The sequence below is a fragment of the Dromaius novaehollandiae genome, chromosome 3, assembly GCF_036370855.1.
Source record: "Dromaius novaehollandiae isolate bDroNov1 chromosome 3, bDroNov1.hap1, whole genome shotgun sequence".
NCBI classification, from domain to species: domain Eukaryota; kingdom Metazoa; phylum Chordata; class Aves; order Casuariiformes; family Dromaiidae; genus Dromaius; species Dromaius novaehollandiae.
Window position 1 is genome coordinate 60,810,479 of NC_088100.1, and position 21,607 is coordinate 60,832,085.

The 21,607-nt window shown below is 36.2% G+C and overlaps 1 protein-coding gene across 1 annotated transcript in view; it reads left to right on the forward strand.

The window, feature by feature from the left end:
• Positions 1-21,607, forward strand: part of LAMA2 (laminin subunit alpha 2) — a 368,849-nt gene that overhangs the window by 303,680 nt on the left and 43,562 nt on the right. The window contains exons 42-47 of the mRNA XM_064508966.1: positions 4,990-5,106; positions 8,598-8,780; positions 11,505-11,659; positions 13,334-13,477; positions 14,401-14,528; positions 20,686-20,851. Of these exons, the coding sequence (XP_064365036.1) occupies positions 4,990-5,106; positions 8,598-8,780; positions 11,505-11,659; positions 13,334-13,477; positions 14,401-14,528; positions 20,686-20,851 (893 nt within the window). The remainder of the gene's footprint in view (positions 1-4,989; positions 5,107-8,597; positions 8,781-11,504; positions 11,660-13,333; positions 13,478-14,400; positions 14,529-20,685; positions 20,852-21,607) is intronic.

The window sequence follows — 21,607 nt, forward strand, 5'->3', positions numbered from 1 at the left end:
ACTGCTGAAAGAGTCTTTACAAAGCAAAGCCTCTGACAGAAGCTATTAAAATGGAGATTTAGTCATTTCTCTCTCTATGGGGCTAGGAGTAAGTCACCCTGGTGGGAGAAGCAGAGTCTATATGTAGTGCTTTGGCTAAGAAGGAGTTTTGAAATTTTGGCTACAAATGAGTGAATGCTGGCTGCCAGCTTCATTCTCTCTGTGCCTTGAGGGATTTTCAGTTTGCCAGGAGCAATTTCTCTTCCTCATAATTTTGAATTTACTATTTAAAAATATACTTGCCCCAGTGCAGATTTAAGACGATATACAGGCTTTGTCAAAACTGATCAATGAAAAGCAAAAATAAGATGTATAAATTCCTCTTCAGCTGGAGACTGGTGTCAGGTGGCTACGGAAATTCAGCTCATGTCGTTTCTTTTCGCCTAAGAATTGACAGCTTGAGGGGGAGTTGTCTTGTCTGACAACAAGTGAACATTTTTAGCTAAAACATTTTCCAGCTGACAGATGCCAGTAAATCCCTTGTTTATATATTCTCCCCTGCTTTGGATTTTAGCTGACCTGGCACATAGCGTTCAGCAAATTATTGCATTAGTTTTGTGACCAACATAATCTTTGTACAGAAACTACAGTCAGTGTGGAAAACAATCTTTTTGAAAAGCTGACCATTATGAGCTGCATTTCTCTAGTTACATCTCTTTCCTCGGTTTATTCCTGCTGCCAGTTTCTAAGGTCTTGCTTGTTATGGGGATAAAAAAATAGCTTGGCACCCATCATCCTATTTATAGGACGAGATGGTGGGGTGCAAGAATTCTATTTGCAGAAAGCAAAATCAACATCGTAGAGATGTGCATATCTTTGCCAGTCAATTTGTGCAGCATCCAGTCAATGAAACCAACTGGGTAGACTACTCCTTGATAGATTTACACCTTTCTTTCCTGTTTTTGAGGGGCATGGCATGGCCTTATGATATCTTCTTGGATAGTTTCCATGGAAATCTGCATTTGGTCATGCTATCAGAAGACATCTGTGTCCACTAGCATTGTGATGGTGGCACATCATCAGTAATTAATGAGTGCCCCATGTGTATATGGTCTGAAGAGATGTGAATAGTCACTTATAAAAAAGAGAAATACATCATATAGCTAAGTAAGTTCTTAATGAAGCATTTTGACTTATTTCTGTTTATTCACTCTGAGGAAAAAGGGCCAGCAATTTATTCTAGAATGCAGTGTTTAACCATGGGAATATAAACAAAAATTGAAAATATTTGTTCATGTTAATGGAGCCAGAAATCATAAAGACCCATACCTGCAAAGTCATTCATAATCCTGCTTAGTCTTTAGGGTTTAATTTTAGCGATGCATAAATAGTTCTGTTGATTTGAACAGTAAACACTACATTGATTGGCATCCTGTGCCATCTCCATGCAGAGGTAATCAAGTGGAAACAAGACTGAGATGGATTTTGCAGGGTATTCCTCAACCTGCACTTTAAAGGGAATTGACAGTGCCTGGCACCTTTCAGTGCTCATCCACTAACCTCTTCCAAGCCAGATTAGTTATGCAGTTTAGAAATCTTGGACTGTAGCTGCCTGTATTTTATCTAGCCTCAATGATTAACTGGAGGATCTCAGGCCTTCGACTCATAGTTCTAGCTTTCTTCATAAATGCTAATAATTAAAGGAGGGGGAAAACCTGAAATGAAATTCATTCAATTTATGATTCATGCACGAAATTAGCTCAGTGCATAGCGAAGAGGCTGTCTGGACAAGCTGGAGTAGGACTAGTTACTCCAAAATAGAACTTCATGTTGTTATCACTGAGCAAAATGAACAATTTCCTTGAAAAACTAACACTGGGCTTAATAGCTCCTCAGATCTCTTTGTTTAAGAGCATCCCTTGGGACATTTATTTATGGCTTGATTATTCTAATATTTTAAAAAACAGTTTAAATGATTTTTAGGAATTAAAACAAAAAATATTGAACAGATGGAGTCTGAAAATTCAAATTCAGGGCTTCCAGGGGAAATTCACTTATTAAAATTCATAAAAATTAGTTTGCTGGTATGGTTACAAAGCTGAAAACAGAACTCTGGAAATGTGATTCTTCAGAAATATGAAATGGGGAATAGTTATCATACTGTTGAATCTGGCAGAGTAAAGAGGAAAAAATAGATAATTTAAGACTATGCAACAAAGTTACTACAAGCACCACCTGAAATGAATCAAATATGTCAGAATTATTAACATACTTTATAAACACTAACATTCCAAAAAGGCAGCAGGGACACCAAGGAAATATCAAGCAGACTGTAACTTCAAAATTAAATGGAGCAAATTAAAACAATTTTGTCAGTATTACTTAAGAAGAAATGAACTCAGCTGTAGTCTCAGACCATTTAAGACCAGAATCTCATATGTTCATCCTAGTTTAACAACATCACATTACCAGTAGCTCTGTTCATCAGTGGAATCAAAACCTGTCATTTAAAAATAGAAGGCATTTTTAAGGAGAAGGGTGATCTTTTAATTCATACAGGGTTCTTCACAACTTTATTCTAGTGTTAACTGTGCCTCTTACAGTTCACGCAAATACGCTGTTCTGTGTGGGGCATTTGGCAGGAATGAAGCCTTACCTCCAGGCACTCAAGGAATCCTGGGTCCAAGGAATCCTAATTTAAGCAAGTAAATAGTTCCCTTTCTGAATGATATTTCAAACTCAAAATTTGAGTCATTTAAATTCCACGGACTGTTTCTCTCACATATGTATAGACAGTCCCATTTCTGTAGTATCAAAAGATATCTGTATGCAATCTGAAGGTACTTTGCAAGACCCAACTGTAGCTGGAGATCATGTGCAAGAAGTCACAATCTTGCTTTAGCCAGCTCCGTATTCTCATCATTTTCTTCCTTTGGAATAGAGGCTGCTACTGCCATTTCTCCCTGTGACTGATCTTTTTCTTCTGCCTTCCTCTGGATATTGCGCTTTGTCCAAATTGAAATGCCAGCGTTCATCTCTCTTGCTTGCTCTGTTTTTTCCAATTAAAAAAAAATCTTTTAAAAATCACTCACTTTATAATGCCAACTTCATATTTTATAATAAATCACATAAAATACAATTTTTTAATGTTCTTAATTTATATCTGTTAATGCATTACAGTATTTGACTTATCAGTCAAAGACAATTATTCTGCTGTGGTTCATACACATGTGAATCAATGCATAGAGTACATGGTCCACCCAAAAAGTAGTGAGGCATATAGATCATATGAGGTTACCAGGCTTAGAAATTGGGAAGTCCAGATATGTTAGCACAGTTAAACTAAATAATTTGCTTCTTCAGGTAATCTGGTTTTGTGATAGCAATCAATTAAGCAGTTAAAAGATTTGAAAGAGAGGATGGAAAGAGTGAGCTTGTCAGTGTTGTTATAGTCTCAGAAAAATTAGTTAATGATTTGTTGTGAATAATACGCATTTTGTTTGGTTTTTCTAATGGCAAACTGTGTCCCTGCTGTTTGCAGATCTAGTTTTAAGAAATTTTTTTTTAATAAATTGTGGAACTTGAACCACTCCCAGAGAATTAACATTCCTCTATCTTGAGAAAGTATATTCTTCTAAAAGTGCTTTAGGAATTAGGTCACAGAAAAAAGAAAAAGTAATTACAATTTTATCAATTCCTCATTTTAATCCATTCTTCTGTTTAGTCTTTCACAAAAGGTTACAACCCTGATGCTGTTGGAGATGCTGTAGTAAAAATGATACATCTGATCATTGTTCCTGAATAAAAAAAAGGATGCTTTCTTTCTTTCACAAGTGTGTGACCACACTTCACTGAGAAACCTCCTCTCCAAGATGTTTTCCTGCCCCAGTATCCTTTTGGCTAAGTATCCAAACGCTAGGTGCTTAGTTTCAATAAACTGTCACATATTTGATGGTCACAGTCATCATTTGTATCACAAACCTCCTTTCTACAAATTATTCTCCACCTCCCGCTATCAAGCTCAGTGATGCTGAATCAGTTTCCCCATAGGGTGTGCCTCCAAGCTAAGAAATTACCAGCTTTCTGTTCCAAGGAGTTCCATATTGGTATGAAGAAACGATGACACACACACACACACACACCCCGCAGTTATTTTTGGCACTAACTAGCATTTTAGTTGCCAAACTTTATGTCTGACTTTTGAAATAGTCATAAATAGTCATAAAGCTTAGCTGAAACCTCACTTTTGAGAGTTTGAAAAAAATAGCTATGCTGTTGCTGTTCTAAAAAAACCTGTACTTTTTATTCAAAGCAATTGGTGGAGAATATTAACTTACCTGTAAAAGATGATGTCAGTTGCATCAGTAACATACAGAATATGACATAACTGTTCCATTATACTAGTTTTTCAGTTTATACAAATTTCTATGACATTTTTATCTACAACGAATGCATCTTCCATGCCAAAAAAAAATCAGTGTGTTTATTTCATAATAACTTGTTGTTAGTGTGGGCTGCTCATATTGATTGTCAGAGGTAGTGTGATTTCATGCCTTTGAGAAAATCCAGTGAGAACTGGGCTTTGGTCATTCTGATCAGGACAGTACGCTGACCTGATCCATCTTACCTCTTTCCTCACAATCTTCAAATCATTGGTTCTAAACAAGCCCCTAAAGAAGAAAACATGAACAGCAATTTAATCTAGGAATGAAAGCTGTGACTAAACACCATGCTTCTTCAGTCTATCACTGGGTTGTTGTGTGAATTTGGGTAAACCATTCCACCTGTGATTGTCATTTTTTCTTTTCTCTGTAGACCTTAGTAAAATCCTTGATGACTATACAACAGTAACTGTTGTTACTAGAGTTTCTCATTTACACAATATAATATGTTGATGAGAAATGGCTTGCTTATGATCAGTCTCATTATTTTGCCTTTCAAATTCTGTGTGTAAAGAAAGGATATTGGAAACAAAGAGTTAAAGCTTCTGTATATGTGCACTCTTGATAGAAAATGGGGATAACTTGGACAGCATGAAGAACAGATTGAAAGATGCTGATGAGAAGAATTCTATTCTCTTGCAAGCTTTGAATGATACCTTTGGAAAGCTGTCAGCCATTCCTAATGGTAAGTGAAAAAAGTGCTCAAACACTTGACTCATCCCTTGCTTCATTATCTATCCCTTAACATCCAGCTGATTAATTTTTGTCTGCATCCACATTGTGTCCACTTTGACTATTAAGATGATCAAATTTTATTATTTTATTATTTTATAAAGCTATTATATTAAGGTTATTTTATTATTATATTAAGAGATATGTTAGAGAGAACTGAACTGAAAACAGATACCTGATATCGGTTTGTATTTTGGCATGGAAGAATGTGCCATGTTTTTCTAATTTGCAAAAGATTGGTTTCAGGAAGCAAAGAGTTATGATATCAGGCATTATGATATGATACATTGTGAGTAACCAGAAAATCCTTTTTATGAAACTACTGTTGTAATGAACTGTGCTTTTTATAGTGATCCAAAACTAAGATCATTTAACCAGGAAAAATAAAGACCTATTGACTGTACAAGCAAAGCAACATGAACTTTGCTGTGTTTTACCTTTCTACCACTCTCTGTCATTACTTGGTGTTGTGTATCTTATCTGGATGGAAAGTTGCTTAGGACTGGAACAGACTTTCTTCAACCCTGTAGTGCTTTGCACGCTTAGAATACTATATAAAAAACAAAAAAAAAGTAATATTCATTATCATCCCAGAGTGCTGGGATGTTAGACACTTTGTTTTGTGATAGTGACAGGGAGCTACAATGTAACTTAATTATAATGGACAGTGATAAACAGAATGTTTGTTTTTAGAAAATAAAAAGCTTTAGCCTTTCTTTATCAATGCAATTTGCTGTGGCTTTTCTCTCCAAGGAGCACTTTATTATAATGAACTGAAAATATTCCTTAGCAAATGTCTTGAAAGAAAATCTATATTCTGTCGCTTCTGCAGTTGTCTGGAAGGTCCAGACTGCAAGTAAAAACTTGGCATGAAAAATAACTTACTATTCGTCTTGCTTATTTTTGTGGCTTTAAGATTCCAGATAACGGAAAAAAATTGTTTTAGATGTGGAGATCGTTGAAATCAGTGATTCATGAGATTTTTGTTTTAATACATTATGCTCATCTTCTGACAATTTCTGGTTTTTGGTCACAAGTATTGACATGAATCTTCTCTTCTTGAGCACAGATAGATGTCTCAGTCAAACAAAATGGACCTCTGAGGCCAGCTGGCCTTTGAATATAGAATGCTAAATATGAAGCAAGTAAAAGAAATATATGAAATATGTAACCATTAGCAATGTAATAAACTTTTGTCAGATTAGAGTTACAAGGTGCTTGTTCTTGGGACAAAGACGCTCATATACACAAGCGGATGTGTATTAAGAATAAAATCTAGAGCTAATAAATGGCAAGGATAAGAAAATGTAGTAAATTAATTGTCATACAGGGAAACAACCAGTGAGAATGGGGGCAGAAAATGACCTTCACATATATCTCGTTCTTCAAGGATTCAAGAAAGTAGAGAGCAGCTAAGACTAATAATTCTTCTGTGAATGCTGTAGTAATAGTCAAATAAAAGCAGAAAAAATTAAAGCGAGGGAGACGAATAGATCACATTAGGACAAGGACCCATATGTGCAAGGACTGGCATACATTGTAAGAGTGATTGAAAATAAGTAAAAGGTGTGCAGGGAAGTAACATAGTTACTCCAACTTATACTACTCTGGAAATATCTCTTTACCAAGCCTGTAATAATAGCCTGGTAAAGAGATATTCATTATCATCCCAGAGTGCTGGGATGTTAGCTTCTTTGTGTTGTGATATGATACTTAGATATGATGAAAAAAGAAAATGGAAAAAGACAATCAGAGCTCTGTTCTTTCACTTGTCAGCACTGATGATGATAATGGCTTATTAAAGGTGCAGTTGTACTTTAAAGGTGCTAGTGTGTTTTGGGGGCTTTTCAGAGCCAAACCATCAGAAATAAGGATGGAGTTGTTTGAAGCACAGGTATATATCTGCTCTCAAGAAGGTAGGAAGGTTTGCAGAAATCATTGGTGTGTAGGGTAAACCTGCTGATTCTGCATGACTCGAGGAAGCATAGCATGCTCCCTAGGTCACAGGCTTGATCGCTTCAGATGTTGCACAGAAGGAGAAGGACCCATCAGGAGACTGTCTGGAAGCCTATACTGTTAATCCCACTAAATGGAAGTAATGTCTGTGTTTCCCATGTCTTCACACATTTGTAGAATCAGAAAGATCCAAACTTCTTCAAGCAAGTCTCAGTATAAATTAACTCTTATCAAGTATTCCTCAATGAGAACTGGAAAGAAAACACATTCCCCTGTGCTTTCCTCACCACTGAAATGCATCTTTTAATCCCCTGCCCACAACAGGAAGCCCCAGTCAGTATGAGTAGCAGCACCATCTCTACACAGCCATATCAGTGTCCAGACTTCTGAGCTGCGCTCCAAAATTCTCATATGGCTGAGAGTCACAAGGATACCTTGGAGAAACAGGAGGAAAGCAACTCCAAGAATAGTTTCATAATTTCACAGGTAGCAGGTGGTAAAAAGAGGTTCCTGGGGGTCCCACAACTCCACTCTGGTCTGGTATTGGAGTGGGAGTTCACATGGGTTCCTTTGCAAGCTGGTGTGTCCACCCTAACATTTTCTGCTTGTTCACTTCCTCCCATCTGTGGGAATTCAGAATATTTGGAAGCCCCCCGCCCAGCCCAGTCCAATGCTGCTGGATCATCATATGATGTAATCCAGCATGGCAACTGCACTTGAGCTGGTCAAGAGCTGTGTGTCGCCCAAGAAATATAAGTTTTAAAGCTGCCCAACTTACTAATGCATGATTCAAATAAATACCTATTTAAATACCTACTAGTCCATTTTATCAATTGTAAAATCAAAAACATTACAGACTTGAATGTTTTCACCTCAAAGATAGAACAGTTTTTTCCATTTTGCAGACAGAGACCTGAGGCAGCATGAGACTAATTGTTTTACTCAAGGTCACCAAGGATGTCTACAGATGGGTGTGATTAACTCATTCAGTGGACCCTCAGTCTCCTAGTTCACAGGAATATTTGTTCTAATCTGTTGTTTGTCACAATTCCAGCTGAAACACGTGAAACATATGGTTAGATTTCTGTACTTCGTACACCAGAACATTGAAAGTCCTTTTTCTGTTATAAATATCAAATATTATCTCTGATACTTGATCAAAGGCTAACCAGGAAGTCAATAGCAACAAAACTGCACAAAAATTTATCTAATACAAATAATTTGACCTTTACCTACAACTGGAGCTGTAGAGACTGTCTTTTTCTCTTCTCTGGGTGTTTTTGTTGCCTCAAAAAAGACATGAAGGGTCAGATTCTGCAATCCAGGCTTACATTTAGTAATGTCTTGCTCCATGTGAAGTAGGAGCTCTCAGAGAGTAAGGAACTACACAAGTAAAGATTTTAGCATTCTGGCCCAAGTATATTCTCGGTACATATGAGCAAAACTTGTGTTCTAGATAGTCATTTCATTATCCTTTCCTGCCTACAGATACAGCTATAAGGGTGCAGGCAGCTAAAGACAAAGCAAGACAAGCTGCTAATACTGCAAATGATGTCCTGGCCCAGATTAAAGAGCTCAGCCAAAATCTCCTTGGCTTGAGAAACAACTACAGTAAACTTGCAGATGACATGGCGAAAACAAATGCTGTTGTGAAGGATCCTGTCAAGAACAGTAAGTTGTGTTTTGTTTTTTAGTTAAGTGTGTGTGTTTCATCTGATCACCCCAAAAGAAACAGAGACACTCCAGAACTTCACTTGCATAGAATTCCTATGGTGTGTTGGGGTAAAAGGAATCTATTACTTCTGTTTTCTGGACTTTATGTATAAAAAAATCCTTTAAATCTTAAGGACTGCTGCTAGTGAAAAAAAAGGCTAGTATCAACAGGATGAACACAAAGTGGTTATATTTCTTTCACAGACTACTCTTTAGAGTATTTAGGTAGGTGAATAACCAAAGAATTGGCCTTTGACTGGCAATTCACCATTCGATTCATGGAAAATTCCCTACACTAACTCTACCTTCAGTCAAATTATCAGTTCTCAGAGAAATTCTGGCTTTTCTTTCATGTGAGTTTCTATTTTTGGTGGAACACAGAAGGCATTTGAGAAGAGGGAGAATAAAAAAGAGATTCCAGGGAAACTTTTTGTATGCTGTTTATTTTGCAGTGAATCTTGTTATCAAATGTGACAATTGCTTTCGCTTTCTCCCTTTGGTTATGATGGAAAAATCTGAATTCTAAGTTACAGCACCTTTTATAGTAGAATCATAGCACATAGCGTATAGCAGTGTACAGTCAGGGCTGACTGCAAAACCAGAGTTTCTTTGCAAAATTACTGAAGGACTAATTCCTCAGCTAATCTGGGCTCCCCAGATTTGTGGTCAGCTTGACAGAGCTAGGCACCTAAAAACATCCAGTTTAGGAAGCTGTCAGTCTGATGCTATGGACAAATGTCCCCCTTCCAGTTGCAGCTGTGCCAGTGAAAGAAGTTAATCCCAATGGCAGTTTGTCACTTTCTTCCTATCAGAGGTTACCGATCCCTCATCCCCTGAGATATATGAGTGAGCCCCAGGCATAATCCCCGTTAGTCAGACTGATCTACATTAGTTTAGGCAATAAGAAAAGCAGGTATTGATTAAAAAACAGTTTGATTAGATTACAGCAGTTTAGGGAACAAGCAGATCTTCAAGGTAGATCTGGCAGGATAGTGATAAATGATTGAGAGGTGACCTAAAAGTTTCTTCCATTGGTGCAGCTGGCATGGCATAGGTCATCTGTCCCAGTCCAAATATCTTAAGGCTATGTGTACATTATCATTTTAATTCAGATCAGGAGTGGAATTTTGAGGTGAATCTCTTGATTGTCCGCAGTTACCATGTTCTAATTCACATTGAGGAGTGGTCTCAAAGTTTGCAAACTCTGTTGATGTCAGATGAAGCTAAACTGGAAGCTGCTTTCCAGAAATACACCTACCATTCTCCAACTGCCAATGGATATTCAGATTGCAGGATCCGATTAGAGCAAACGCAAAGTAAAGCATTCAAAATGCATGTAGTGTGGATGCTAGGCCCTCAGCACTGCACACTAAAGTAGACAGCCTCTCTCGTATGCCAAAACTTAGGCTCTGAAATCTCATTATGCAGATGTGCAATATATAAAAGGTAATAAGTGTTTCTAGACTAATCCTGTCCCTTAAATTACCTTACATTTGTGTTTAGGCCTTTAAAACATTTTCTTATGTTGCTTTCTTTCTTCTCTTTCCTCTGTCTCCATATCTTGCCTACAGAAATGAGTACGTATGTTTTCTTTCTTGCTTCTTGCATTGCGCTTTTTCTATTAAGTGATGGTTCACTGTTTACTATCAAAGCTTCTGCATGGTGCTCCTCACTTCTCATTTGTTAAAATAGGTAAACAGTTACTTTTAGAAGGCTGAAAAATTGGAACTGGTGGTTCAGTGAAATTGTGAAAGGCTGTAACTAAAGGAAGACCTGTTCCATCAAAGCATGGAGAGAAAAAGTGACTTGCTAGCTATGAAACCTTAAGAAACTTCCTGGAGGTTTGGTATCAGTCTGGGTTAGTGTCCGAAAACTAGATGTCCAAACTGTCATGCTTTATCCAACCATAATGCAATTATTTTTCCATTCTGTCTACATTCCTCTGGTAAGCTGCTGGTTTGTCCTTTTCAGTTACCACACAAACCCACACCGTAATGCTAGCCAAGCACTGCACTTCTTCAATCCACTCATGAATTGTTAAAGAGAGGGGATAGTTCACTGGTTGTATGCTGAGAGGCAATAAAGAGCTTAAAGAAAAAGAGAGAGAATCTTCTTAGGAAATCATGAAGTTCACCTGAAAAAAAGAAAATATTTGTAGTTTTCCGCTGCTTCTTTTACAGCTTTTGATAGCGCATACATAATTTTTGTAAATTTGTGATCAGAATAAAACCTTTATCTGGTTGTGACCATTATAACTAATTAAAGAATTATAGCCACCTAACTTTTTTGCAAAAATTACTAATGGACACTAACTGGTTTTCGTTAATCTAACGTATTTCTTCAAAACAGGAGTAAAGAAAGAAGGTAAATACCTCATTCATAGATGTATTTTACTACAGTAAATGGTTTTCATCAGTATCATCCTGACCTGAAGCATTGTTGCTCCTTAAAAATCTTCCTTTAACACCTTTTTTGCTACCATTGCTACTTTAAATTGTTTAAAAATATTCATAAATTATGTTATTCTGTTCAGTTAGCTTCCTGGTCTGTGTATATCTTACAGTAGCATAGACAATTGCTTGAGTATTGTGTATGCAGAATTCTCTTGAATTTTATTATTGCTATTTATAAACACTTTTTGATACACCTCTCTAACATTCTACCTTATTCTTTCTTACAAAGTTGCTGATGCTGATTCCAGTATTAAAAACCTAGAAAAGGAAGCAGATCGCCTACTAGATAAACTCAAGCCAATCAAAGAACTTCAGGACAACTTAGGGAAAAATATTTCTCAGATAAAAGAGCTGATAAATCAAGCTCGGAAGCAAGCCAATTCGGTAAGCCCTCTTTTCTCAGTAGGACGACCTTATGAGTATTGGTGTGATTTTATTTTCTACTTTTCTGTTTCTTTTCCTTGAGGTGAATCTTTTCTAATTCTAAACATGTGTAAGGGCAGCAAAGAGTGGAGTATGATTTCTCAGATAAACAGAATATTCTGATTTGCACTCTGTGTCTTGCTTCTTCATTTAAAATGTGCCCTTGTTAAATCAATAACATCTGTAGGAATATACATGGAAAAGTTACTATGTAAGAAGTATTTTCGATGATAGTACAGCAGAAGAGTCAAAAAGGTATATCCATCATTGATTGATTGTGGCTACAAAAATGTATTTTCTTCCTCAGCACTGATGCTAGTCACCTGACTTCATAGAATTTACTTTACCTGAGAATGACATGGATCATCTCAAACTCCCTTGAAAATCCTAAGTGTATTTGCTTTTCCTATGTCCTTCATTTTCTTTGTCCACTAGCAGTTCTGAAGACTCAAATTTGGGTTAAGAGTGCATTTTCTAGTCTGATTATTCAGAACTGAGTCCATCTCCCTGATTCAGCTATGTTCTAAAGTCAATGATCAGGTGGTAAATAGTAATGTTATTATTCAGCTTGTGACCCTATGCAATGAGGGAAGTTACTTTAAAAAAATTCTTAAAGATTGTACTTAGGGAAAAAATACACATGGCTGATAAAAACATCTGCAGACTAATAGGCTCACGGGAAGGAAATGTATTCCATATTCTCAATGACATTTGCCCAAGATGAAAAGATGCGTTACAGTGATGATGTTTGTGCTTTTCTTGCTACGTTGCATCTTCTGTCTAACCCCTTAGAAGTACTTAACTGCTCAGCATTTCTGAGATAGGGAAATACTGTATTTGGTCATATATCAGGTCTCCTTTTTGTCAAAGTTTGTCCTAAAAGCATAAGGTTATACCCTTATGTACATCTATTCTAGTAAAACATGTCTAGCTGGAATTGAGATACCATTGTACTGTCACTGTGTCTATGCTGGCATTGTGAAAGCAAACAGCATACTGTTTTTATCTATGCTCAGAGCCTGAGGAAACTAGCACACATGTCAAAATGCATATGTCACTCCGTTGTGACAGTGAAACCTAGTTATGAATACCAACTCCATTAGGGGCCAGTTCAAAGCAGTATGCAGTGATAGACACAACTGTTGGTTTAAGAATAATTGTTAAAAGGTGTCTTAGATTGGCCTAATCAAAGATATTACAAAGAAAAAAATAGATCATCTTGTCTAAAAAAAAGTGCTGTGATTCCTCCTGCATACGCTGCATACACTACAACACCACAGAATGTTCTTGCTTCATATTCTACTTCTAGACTCTCTCTACTGCCATTGCTGCTTTTGTCAGACCAGTGTGTCTTCCAGCTATTTTTAATCCATACAGTTCCTCCTTTCAAATCTGGATGTCAGAAAGAATTTTCAGTGCCTTTTAATTAAAATACAAGAAACAATCCTAGTAAGAAAGGAAATTCCATTTCTACCTCTTTCATGCTTAATCACAGCCAACTCCCTTGTACATGTGACACAGAAATGGGAAGGACAAAAAAAGCCTAATATTCTTATAATTATTTTGAAGGATCTAAAGTCATTTGTGGGATAATAAGCAGTAAACTGGCTGCTTTCTGTTTTGTCTTTTTTGAAGATCAAAGTGTCCGTGTCCTCTGGAGGCAACTGTATTCGCACATACAGACCAGAAATAAAGAAAGGAACATACAACACCGTTATTGTAAATGTGAAGACTGTAGTTGCTGACAATCTGCTTTTTTACCTTGGAAGTGCAAAGTTTGTAAGTGTCTCCTGTTTTCTGTGTCAGGGTTGCTCAATCAGATTAGATTACTGACAAAAAAAGAATATGAGAAAGGCTTTTTTATCCCTAATAGAGACTTCAAAGCAATAGTAGAGGGCCTAAGATAAACTAGATATTTACAGTCTTTTATATTAGTATAGAGACTTTTAAAATATGGCTGGCAAATATTTTTATTTTAACGAGAAATCATACCTGAGGCTTCTACATGAACTGCATTAGAGCTTTAAAATTCACAGTGCAACCAGAGTAATTTTTGCTTCGCTTGTGGATTTTCCCTTGGGAATGAAGTAGCTAATCATCTTGGATCTGTCAAAGCTCCTATTTATTATGATTTTAAGTCAAGACTACAATTGCAAGCATAATATTGATGAATGATTCAGTTTTCCATGAGCCCTCTAGCAGACAGGCTTCTAGAATAAGCAAAAATAATTTAGTAAATGGGAAAAATATTACACTTCTAAAATTCAGAACTATATATTTTATTTATGTAATATGAAATGAAGAGGTTAGATGGCATCATGTATAAGCCTATAGAATCTTGACCTCTTTCTGCTATCCAATGTTTTTGATTTTGTTTATTTTTACAAATAAAGTTACTCCAGGTTAGATTCTTCTCTTGATGGCTACAATATTAACATCTCTAAGTCTAGCAGCAATTTAGCCCATATCACTGGCAGAGGACATTTGCCTTATTTGACTTAAGATTCCTAGCTTGAATCAAGAAAAGCAGGAAAAAGGGGAGTTTCTGGTGGCTGTGAGAATTACTGTTCGTACTTTACTGTCTGTGTGTGGATTTCTGAGGCCTCACTAGACCTTCTGAAATATGGGGAATTAGTGTTTCAGAGACCTGCTTTTTTTAATCAAAGTACGAGGTGGCTTCTATTTTAATATTTTACATGTAGACTGACTTCTTGGCCATTGAGATGCGCAAAGGCAAGGTGAGCTTCCTGTGGGATGTGGGATCTGGTGTTGGACGAGTAGAGTATCCAGATCTGACCATTGGTGATGGATATTGGTACCGGATTGAAGCCTCTAGGCAAGTATATATCTCACTTCCAAATTTGATTCCTAAAGAAAAAATTACTAATTTTAATGTGTTCTCTTTCTAATCCACTCTTCTTGTGTTTGCATATCACAGGTTTATGCAAGTGTTTGCTGTCTTAGAAATACCGTTTTTTTAAAAAAAGAGGTGATGTCATAAATATGAGAAATTATAATCTGGTTTAATAGAAGCTTTTAAACCTTTGTCTAATAGTACCAAAAGTATATACACTTGAATTATTATTGAAGTATTAATTGTTCTGCATCAATAATATATTTTCATTATGTATTTCCCCTCTTATGTCAATGATCTATGACTGCTTATATTCCCTCCTTTTTACTTACACTCTATCACTTCTCTCCTTTGAGTACTTTCCTTTAAAAAACTTAAAGTTACAGGTTTTGGCACTGAAACCAATAACTACTGGTTTTTTTCTCCTTGAATTTCAATGAATAGCATCTTTTCTGAATTTCTGGTCTTGATATAATACTGCAAATGGATGGTCTGTCATACACCAGTATCTTGATTCTTACTCAAAATGCCATTTCAATAGGCAGAATGTCACCTCAAACTGGCAATATTTAAAAAGATACAGTTTATGGAAAGTCAAGGATAAAATATTCTGGACAGCTAAACCATACAGAAATTACTTTGCAGTTCTTTGAGATCAGATGTTGATTATTTTTTAACTTTAGAAATATAGATACCGTAATACTCAAATATCACGTTAGTTTCTTGAACTGTATGTTTTCCTTTCAAATAGTAAAGTCATGACATAGGGTATAATACCTGTAGCATAAGAATTACATAATTAAAAAAAAAATCCAGATTATGTTTTTAATCCCTGCCTTTCTTTACGAAAGATTTTATCACCAATCAGTATTAATATCAGGGAGAGAGGGAGCTGTCTTTTGTTAGTAGATAAATTATAGAGGTTAGTATATATTTCATATGTAAAGAATGCCATGTTAATAGGGGGATTTTAATAGCAAACTATTCTACATAGGTACAAAGCATATATATCCTTTATCCTCTAGTTCTGAGCAGATCTTAGTAATTTATTAATCTGTAATGCAATCTGATATGAAGCTGAATAATTCCTGTTGCATCCTTATATGTTAATTTTCCACAGTATTAAACATAGACATGATAACATAGCCAGCAAATGAGGCAGAGAGGGAGCAAGAAAAAAAGAGCACTTTAATTCCTGTTATATCCCTAGCTCTCAGAAGAGGAAATGGTATCCAGTTTAAATAATTTAGTGAAATCATAGAAATCAGCCATTCAGAGCAGAGAATTAAATAAAATTATTGTGCATTCTCCAAAAGCTGGCTTAATTAAATCTTATCGCAAGGAAGATACAAATTGGGGTACAATACATACTGTTGAAATCTTCATCAGTTTAGTGCAGTTCATATTGTGCATACTAAAATAGCCTCATGACACAGTAATGGCAGACTTTCATTTACAAGAAAGCTGCTTCAGCAGAATGTGGAGCCAGGGCATGGTTTAAAAATTCAGCCATCCTACAAGTGCAAGTTGCCTATTAAGCTGCTTGTTCTTGATATAGGTTGTGCATGCCATTAGTTTTAAACAAACTGAGCAAACTGCTGGATCAGCAATTTGGAACAATTACAGTTGCACGATTCTGGAGTCTAGAGCAATGTTTAGGAGAATTACATTGCAGAGACACTGGTTGGATTTGTGGGATCAAGATGAAGAGCTTAGGACTGGTTTTGCATTCTTAAGGCAGACTTCATAAATCACATACCCTGCTGAAGGCTTTTTAACTTTGAACTTTTTAGTCCATCCGCTAACACTCCTGACTCCCTTCATAAGCTGTTGGAGAGAGTTTTACTCATTTAATTCCCTCACATTTTTTCTCTAAATTTCTCTTCAGTTCCAGCCACAGACTTTCTCAGCAACGTGACAGAACTGGCAAACAGCCAGAGCAGCACGTCCGCTTAGAATAGGGGCTTAAGAGGAAATGCTGGCTTTGCTGAATCGGGTTCATGGGGTTCAATGGGGACAGACACTGACACACAAAAATAATAATATGGTGGGTTGGGAGGTTTATAGCAGTACTTAAGCAAGGATCCCAGAGGACCTAAAAAAAAAGATATGGGGGCACAGAGGTCATGATTTCCCCAAGATCACTCAGCGTATACTGAATGACATCTAAATATGAAAAAGCTGACTGCTGAGTAATGATCAGAGATGTTCACTTTAGTTAACCTCTGTGCCAAAATTTCCAGTCTGTAAGATCAATACTAATAATTACTGCATCTGTTTTCCAAAGAAGCTTTCAATTTTGCTTGTCTTTTTAATTACATTCTACTAGTACTTTGCATTTTATTGTATATACAGAAGTTGTCATGGAAGTTTTTAAAAACATATTGCATGGAATTAAAGTAAAATTTGTTTATTCCTTAAGTGTACCATATGCCTATGGAATAAGTATATTCCCTATACTTTGATGGTACAGGAATTAAACGAGAGTCACTTGCAGAGTTACTTACCTACTTGCAAAAGCAAATCTGATTGGCATTAAGAAGCCACAATCAATCAAAGTATCAATTAATGGCAGAAGACCTTGCATAAATGGTTTATATCAGAATGATTTGAAGCAGGTTCACAACATGCAAATAACATCAATTTTGTGAACCAGTCAAATGCATGAAAGAATATTTTTGAGGCTCTCTGGATCAGTGAAACAATGTTGCTGACTTTAGCGGGCCTCAATTAGGAGCAGGCCCTGATTAGTTGTGATTTTAATCAAGCACAGTTTAGGTATCACCACAGTTTTAATTATTAATGACAAAGTTTAAGCAGTGCCCTTCCTTTGAGGAGGAAGGACGTTTGAATCAGAAATTCACTGCAGACTGATCAGCCCAGCTCAGCAGGAATTCAGTCTTAAACTACCAAGGCAAATCTAACCCATAAGATTTTCTTTGCTCTCAAGGGGTCAAACGACAAAGGTTTCTACGTGATATTTTGTATTCTAAGGTTGATGACTTGTAAAAGTCATCTCATTTGCATCATGCATCTCTAAAAGAGCAAAGCCTGCATGCATGGTGTTACTTAAATTTTTCAGATGATCTACAACAAAATGCCGGTACTTCTTCTTTAATCGACAGATTTTGCAGGAACTGGCTATTACTAGAGTAATATCTTCTAATCTGATGAACTGTCATGCACAGGAGAGCAAAGTCTTTTTGCTCTCTTTTAGTCTTTTTAGCCAGGTGCTTTCTTTAAGCTCACTTGTCCTCCTTAAGTAAGGAAGCATTATTTATGGAAGAGACTCTATTGTTAGCACTTCACTCTGTTTGAAGATGAAAGACATCCATGCTATTTGTGACATATTAGACACCGTAAGCAGTGTCAGTCTGCTCAGTGACTTCTGGGTTATTGCATTTGGGTATTTTTAATCTGGTTTCACTGAATACTGATTTCAACACAGTATAGACTGAAAGTGCTGATGACTTTCTTTCAGAGGGCATCAAATATAAGTACTGTAGTTTAATAAAAGTCTTAGCAACTGTTAGTCTTTCAACAGCTACTACACTGAGAACCCTTTTAAGGGCTTCTCATCAATAAGCCTTTTGAAAAAAGTCAAGTCAAAATGTGGAAATTCTGATGCATGGAATGCTGTCTGCTTAGATAGCATCCACTTGGTTTTGTAACAAAAGGTAAAATATTGTCATCAAAAGGAAATTCCAACAAAAAAATGATCTAGGATAATATGAATTGCTGTAGGCCAGTGCTTTGAAATGATATGGAACAACTATATGTTCCTATATCCTTCTGGTATGCCAGATACCACTTTGGAGATTGCCTAGGAAATGCTGCAAGTCCCATCCACCTCTTTTCCAGAGCTGCCAAATCTATGATTTAATAATGTAGGCGCGATCCAGCTGCTCCAGTGGTGTTTTTGCAGATATTTAGTATGCACAATGAAAGGCTTGAGATCCCTGACACCAGAGCAGACAAGATGGCATAGATCTACAAAGATATTGCCCATTGAATGAAGTAATATGAAACCATCAAAATTACATAACAGCCCTGCTTTGTAGTTCTGGAGAAATTCATCAAGACAGAAGTATTCCAACCAAACTCTTTTGTTTCATTAAATAATAGGAAAATTCACAGCCAGTTCTATTTGTGACGTAATGGATTTTGAGCCAAAGGAATTTCTGTAGAGTTTTTATGGACATAAGATATATAGTCTTTTAGGATTTTTCCACCCTCCAGAGCCCTACTACAGTAAAATTTCTAAATCTAGGAATTATTTAAGTACAATATAGCGTTGTCTTTGTTAAGCTTATTCAGTAACCTAACATTATGCAGTCTTCCTTGCTGTAATTTAAATTTCAGTCTTCAGTAAAGCTTTATTTAACACAAATGACAGTTCTTCCTGAGAGGTATGCTTTTAACTTTCAGTTTGCTTGTTACTTCAATACCCCAAGCCCATCTTTTCTTCTAATTAGACAAAACAGGAATTTTGCATCTTTACATGCAGCAAAGTTCAAGACTTTAGAAAATCAAAGGGAAAATTTTTAACTTTCCAGCTGTGACTTGATAGTATCTTGATAGCATGGGTATCTAATTTCTTTTTAATCTGGAAAAGCTACATATGAAAGTTTTAGGTGAATTTAATCACCTTTATTTAATCTGCTTACTTTCTTTTCCCTAGACACTTTTATCAAAAATATCTGCAAGTACAGACAGCAAGTAATTTTTGGAGTATAATCAGGTAGCCAAGAAAATCCAACAGATCATTTAAAAAAATAGATAGTCATTTTTATAGGGACACACTCTTTGTAAACTGTTATGGAAAAAGAAGATGAGTTTTATTTAAAACAGTGTCTTTCTCCATTAATTATCAACCGCATGAGTTATAAAATTTCCATATATTATCCATATCCATGCTGAACATTTCAGTGTTGGTTAAGGTTGCAGGATCATGCATCCATGTTAGGAATTTCCAAAGTAACATGACAATCGCCATGTGAAATCCAGCATTTTACTAAAAATGAGGTAAAGCAGCCATTTCCAAGTGATCCATAAATCCACAGTACATGGTCCCCCAGTGCCTACCTCTTATCCCAGCCACTCCACTGCCACATTATTGGACATACTGGATACTTCATTTGCACGTGACAGGGTTTGGGTCTGACTCGGTGCTTATTTCTACAATTGTATCGTGACCCCATTAGAAATTAGACATGTTGAATTAAGTGTGTCCATCTGTTTGGGAAGAACCGCTGATTTACGCTGTGACCATAAATGCCTAACAGTCTACTTCTGAGTGAAAGATACTATTCAAACTGCTGTAAGCTAGTAAAATATTAAGCAAATTATTGAAAAGGATTCAAAATGATTCAAAGTATTTCAAAGTTTCCTTTGAAATACCTTTTTATATACCTGAGAGACTAAGAAGTATCATAGCTCTCCACACTCTGTTCATTCTGTTGTAAAATTATGTCAACCTACTGTTTCCATGCCAATCACTACATAAATTGAATTTTAAGGAACAGAAGAAGAAATGTTGAAAACTGTTACAAAATAGTAAATTTTGTTGTCGTCATCAATTTTTGTATGTTTCATAGAGGACAGTGAGGTAACATCTTTAAACATAATGGGGTTTGTGCCTGTTTGATAAGCAGCCACAGAGCTGTGCTGCAGAAAATGGAAGCTCTCCACATCCCAGTGGAGTAAATAAAACTACTCTGTCATGTGATCATTCATTTCAGAGGAAATAAAATCTAATAAACTTTATGAAATTCAGGAATTGAATTTGGAGCCTTGCCTACATCATTCGTTAAGTCAAGAAACAATTACTCAAGGCTAATTTTGTCACAATAATTAAAAAAGTGAAACTTATTTGTTTTTCTCAGTGAAAGTTCCATTTTATCTGTATAGTGAATTCTGTACAAAAAGAACACTGAGGTGAGAAAAACACTGATTTTGTGATCATGTCTTTAACTTACGCAGACATAAGACAGAAAGTCTACTCTTTTGTATTAAAATTGAACATGCTTAAATCTGTATTACATGACCTTATTAAAAGATGCATGTAAAATAGCCTATTCCTTATGTTTGGTTTAACTACTGATGCTGCATTTTTAACTTATTTTGGTCAAACATCTAGGACTGGAAAAAACGGCACAATATCAGTGCGAGCTCTGGACGGCCCCAAAGCCAGCATTGTGCCGGCCACGTTCAGAGCAGTCTCTCCACCTGGATATACCATTCTGGATGTAGATGCTAATGCCATGCTGTTTGTTGGTGGTTTAACCGGAAAAATAAAGGTAAAGTGTTCTCTGTTTTACCTTACAGTAAAAATAATAAACGTTAACACGTTGGCATCATTGTCATAGGTGCATCAGTAATATAAGTACAGCTGAGCTATTGAAACGTTTTTAGGATTTGTCTAGACATGTGCATAGATGTGAAGTTTGTCTCCCCGTACCATTAGCTTGTTCTCACCAGAAGGCTGGTAGGTGCATTAGTGCAGGATTTAGCCCAAACAACAAATTCCTGCTGAGTGGCTAGGGGCTGCACCTTGAACATGCTGCTGCCCTCACGGGCTTTTGGTATCACAGCAACAGGAACTCGGTTCTGTCTGCACGAATTCCCAGTCTCCTAACAATGTGTTTAACAACATATACTCCTTTGTATTCAGGTTCTTTCTCTTTCTTTCTGTTCAGTCTACTTTTGGTGTTAGTGATTTTTTTCTTTATTTTAGTTGATGTTTCTCCTCTGTATCATCCTTCTTTTCATGTGCTAAAATCTACCAGCATCAGATCCATGTTATCTTCTTTTTCTTCTTTTTGCCCATTCATTTTTCCTAGTCACTGCTCCTACATTGCTTAACTTAATGGGAATGAATACAAAATTTATACCAAATACAATGGTTGGAAATCTTTCAGCAAAAAAAAAAATCTCTCCAATAGGTATTAATTAGCCTATATTTGCCAGTGGAACTCATTACAAAACACTTTAAATGAAATATTTTGATCCTGATTAATATTCTGGGTTTTTTTTATGTGAAAAATATTAACTTT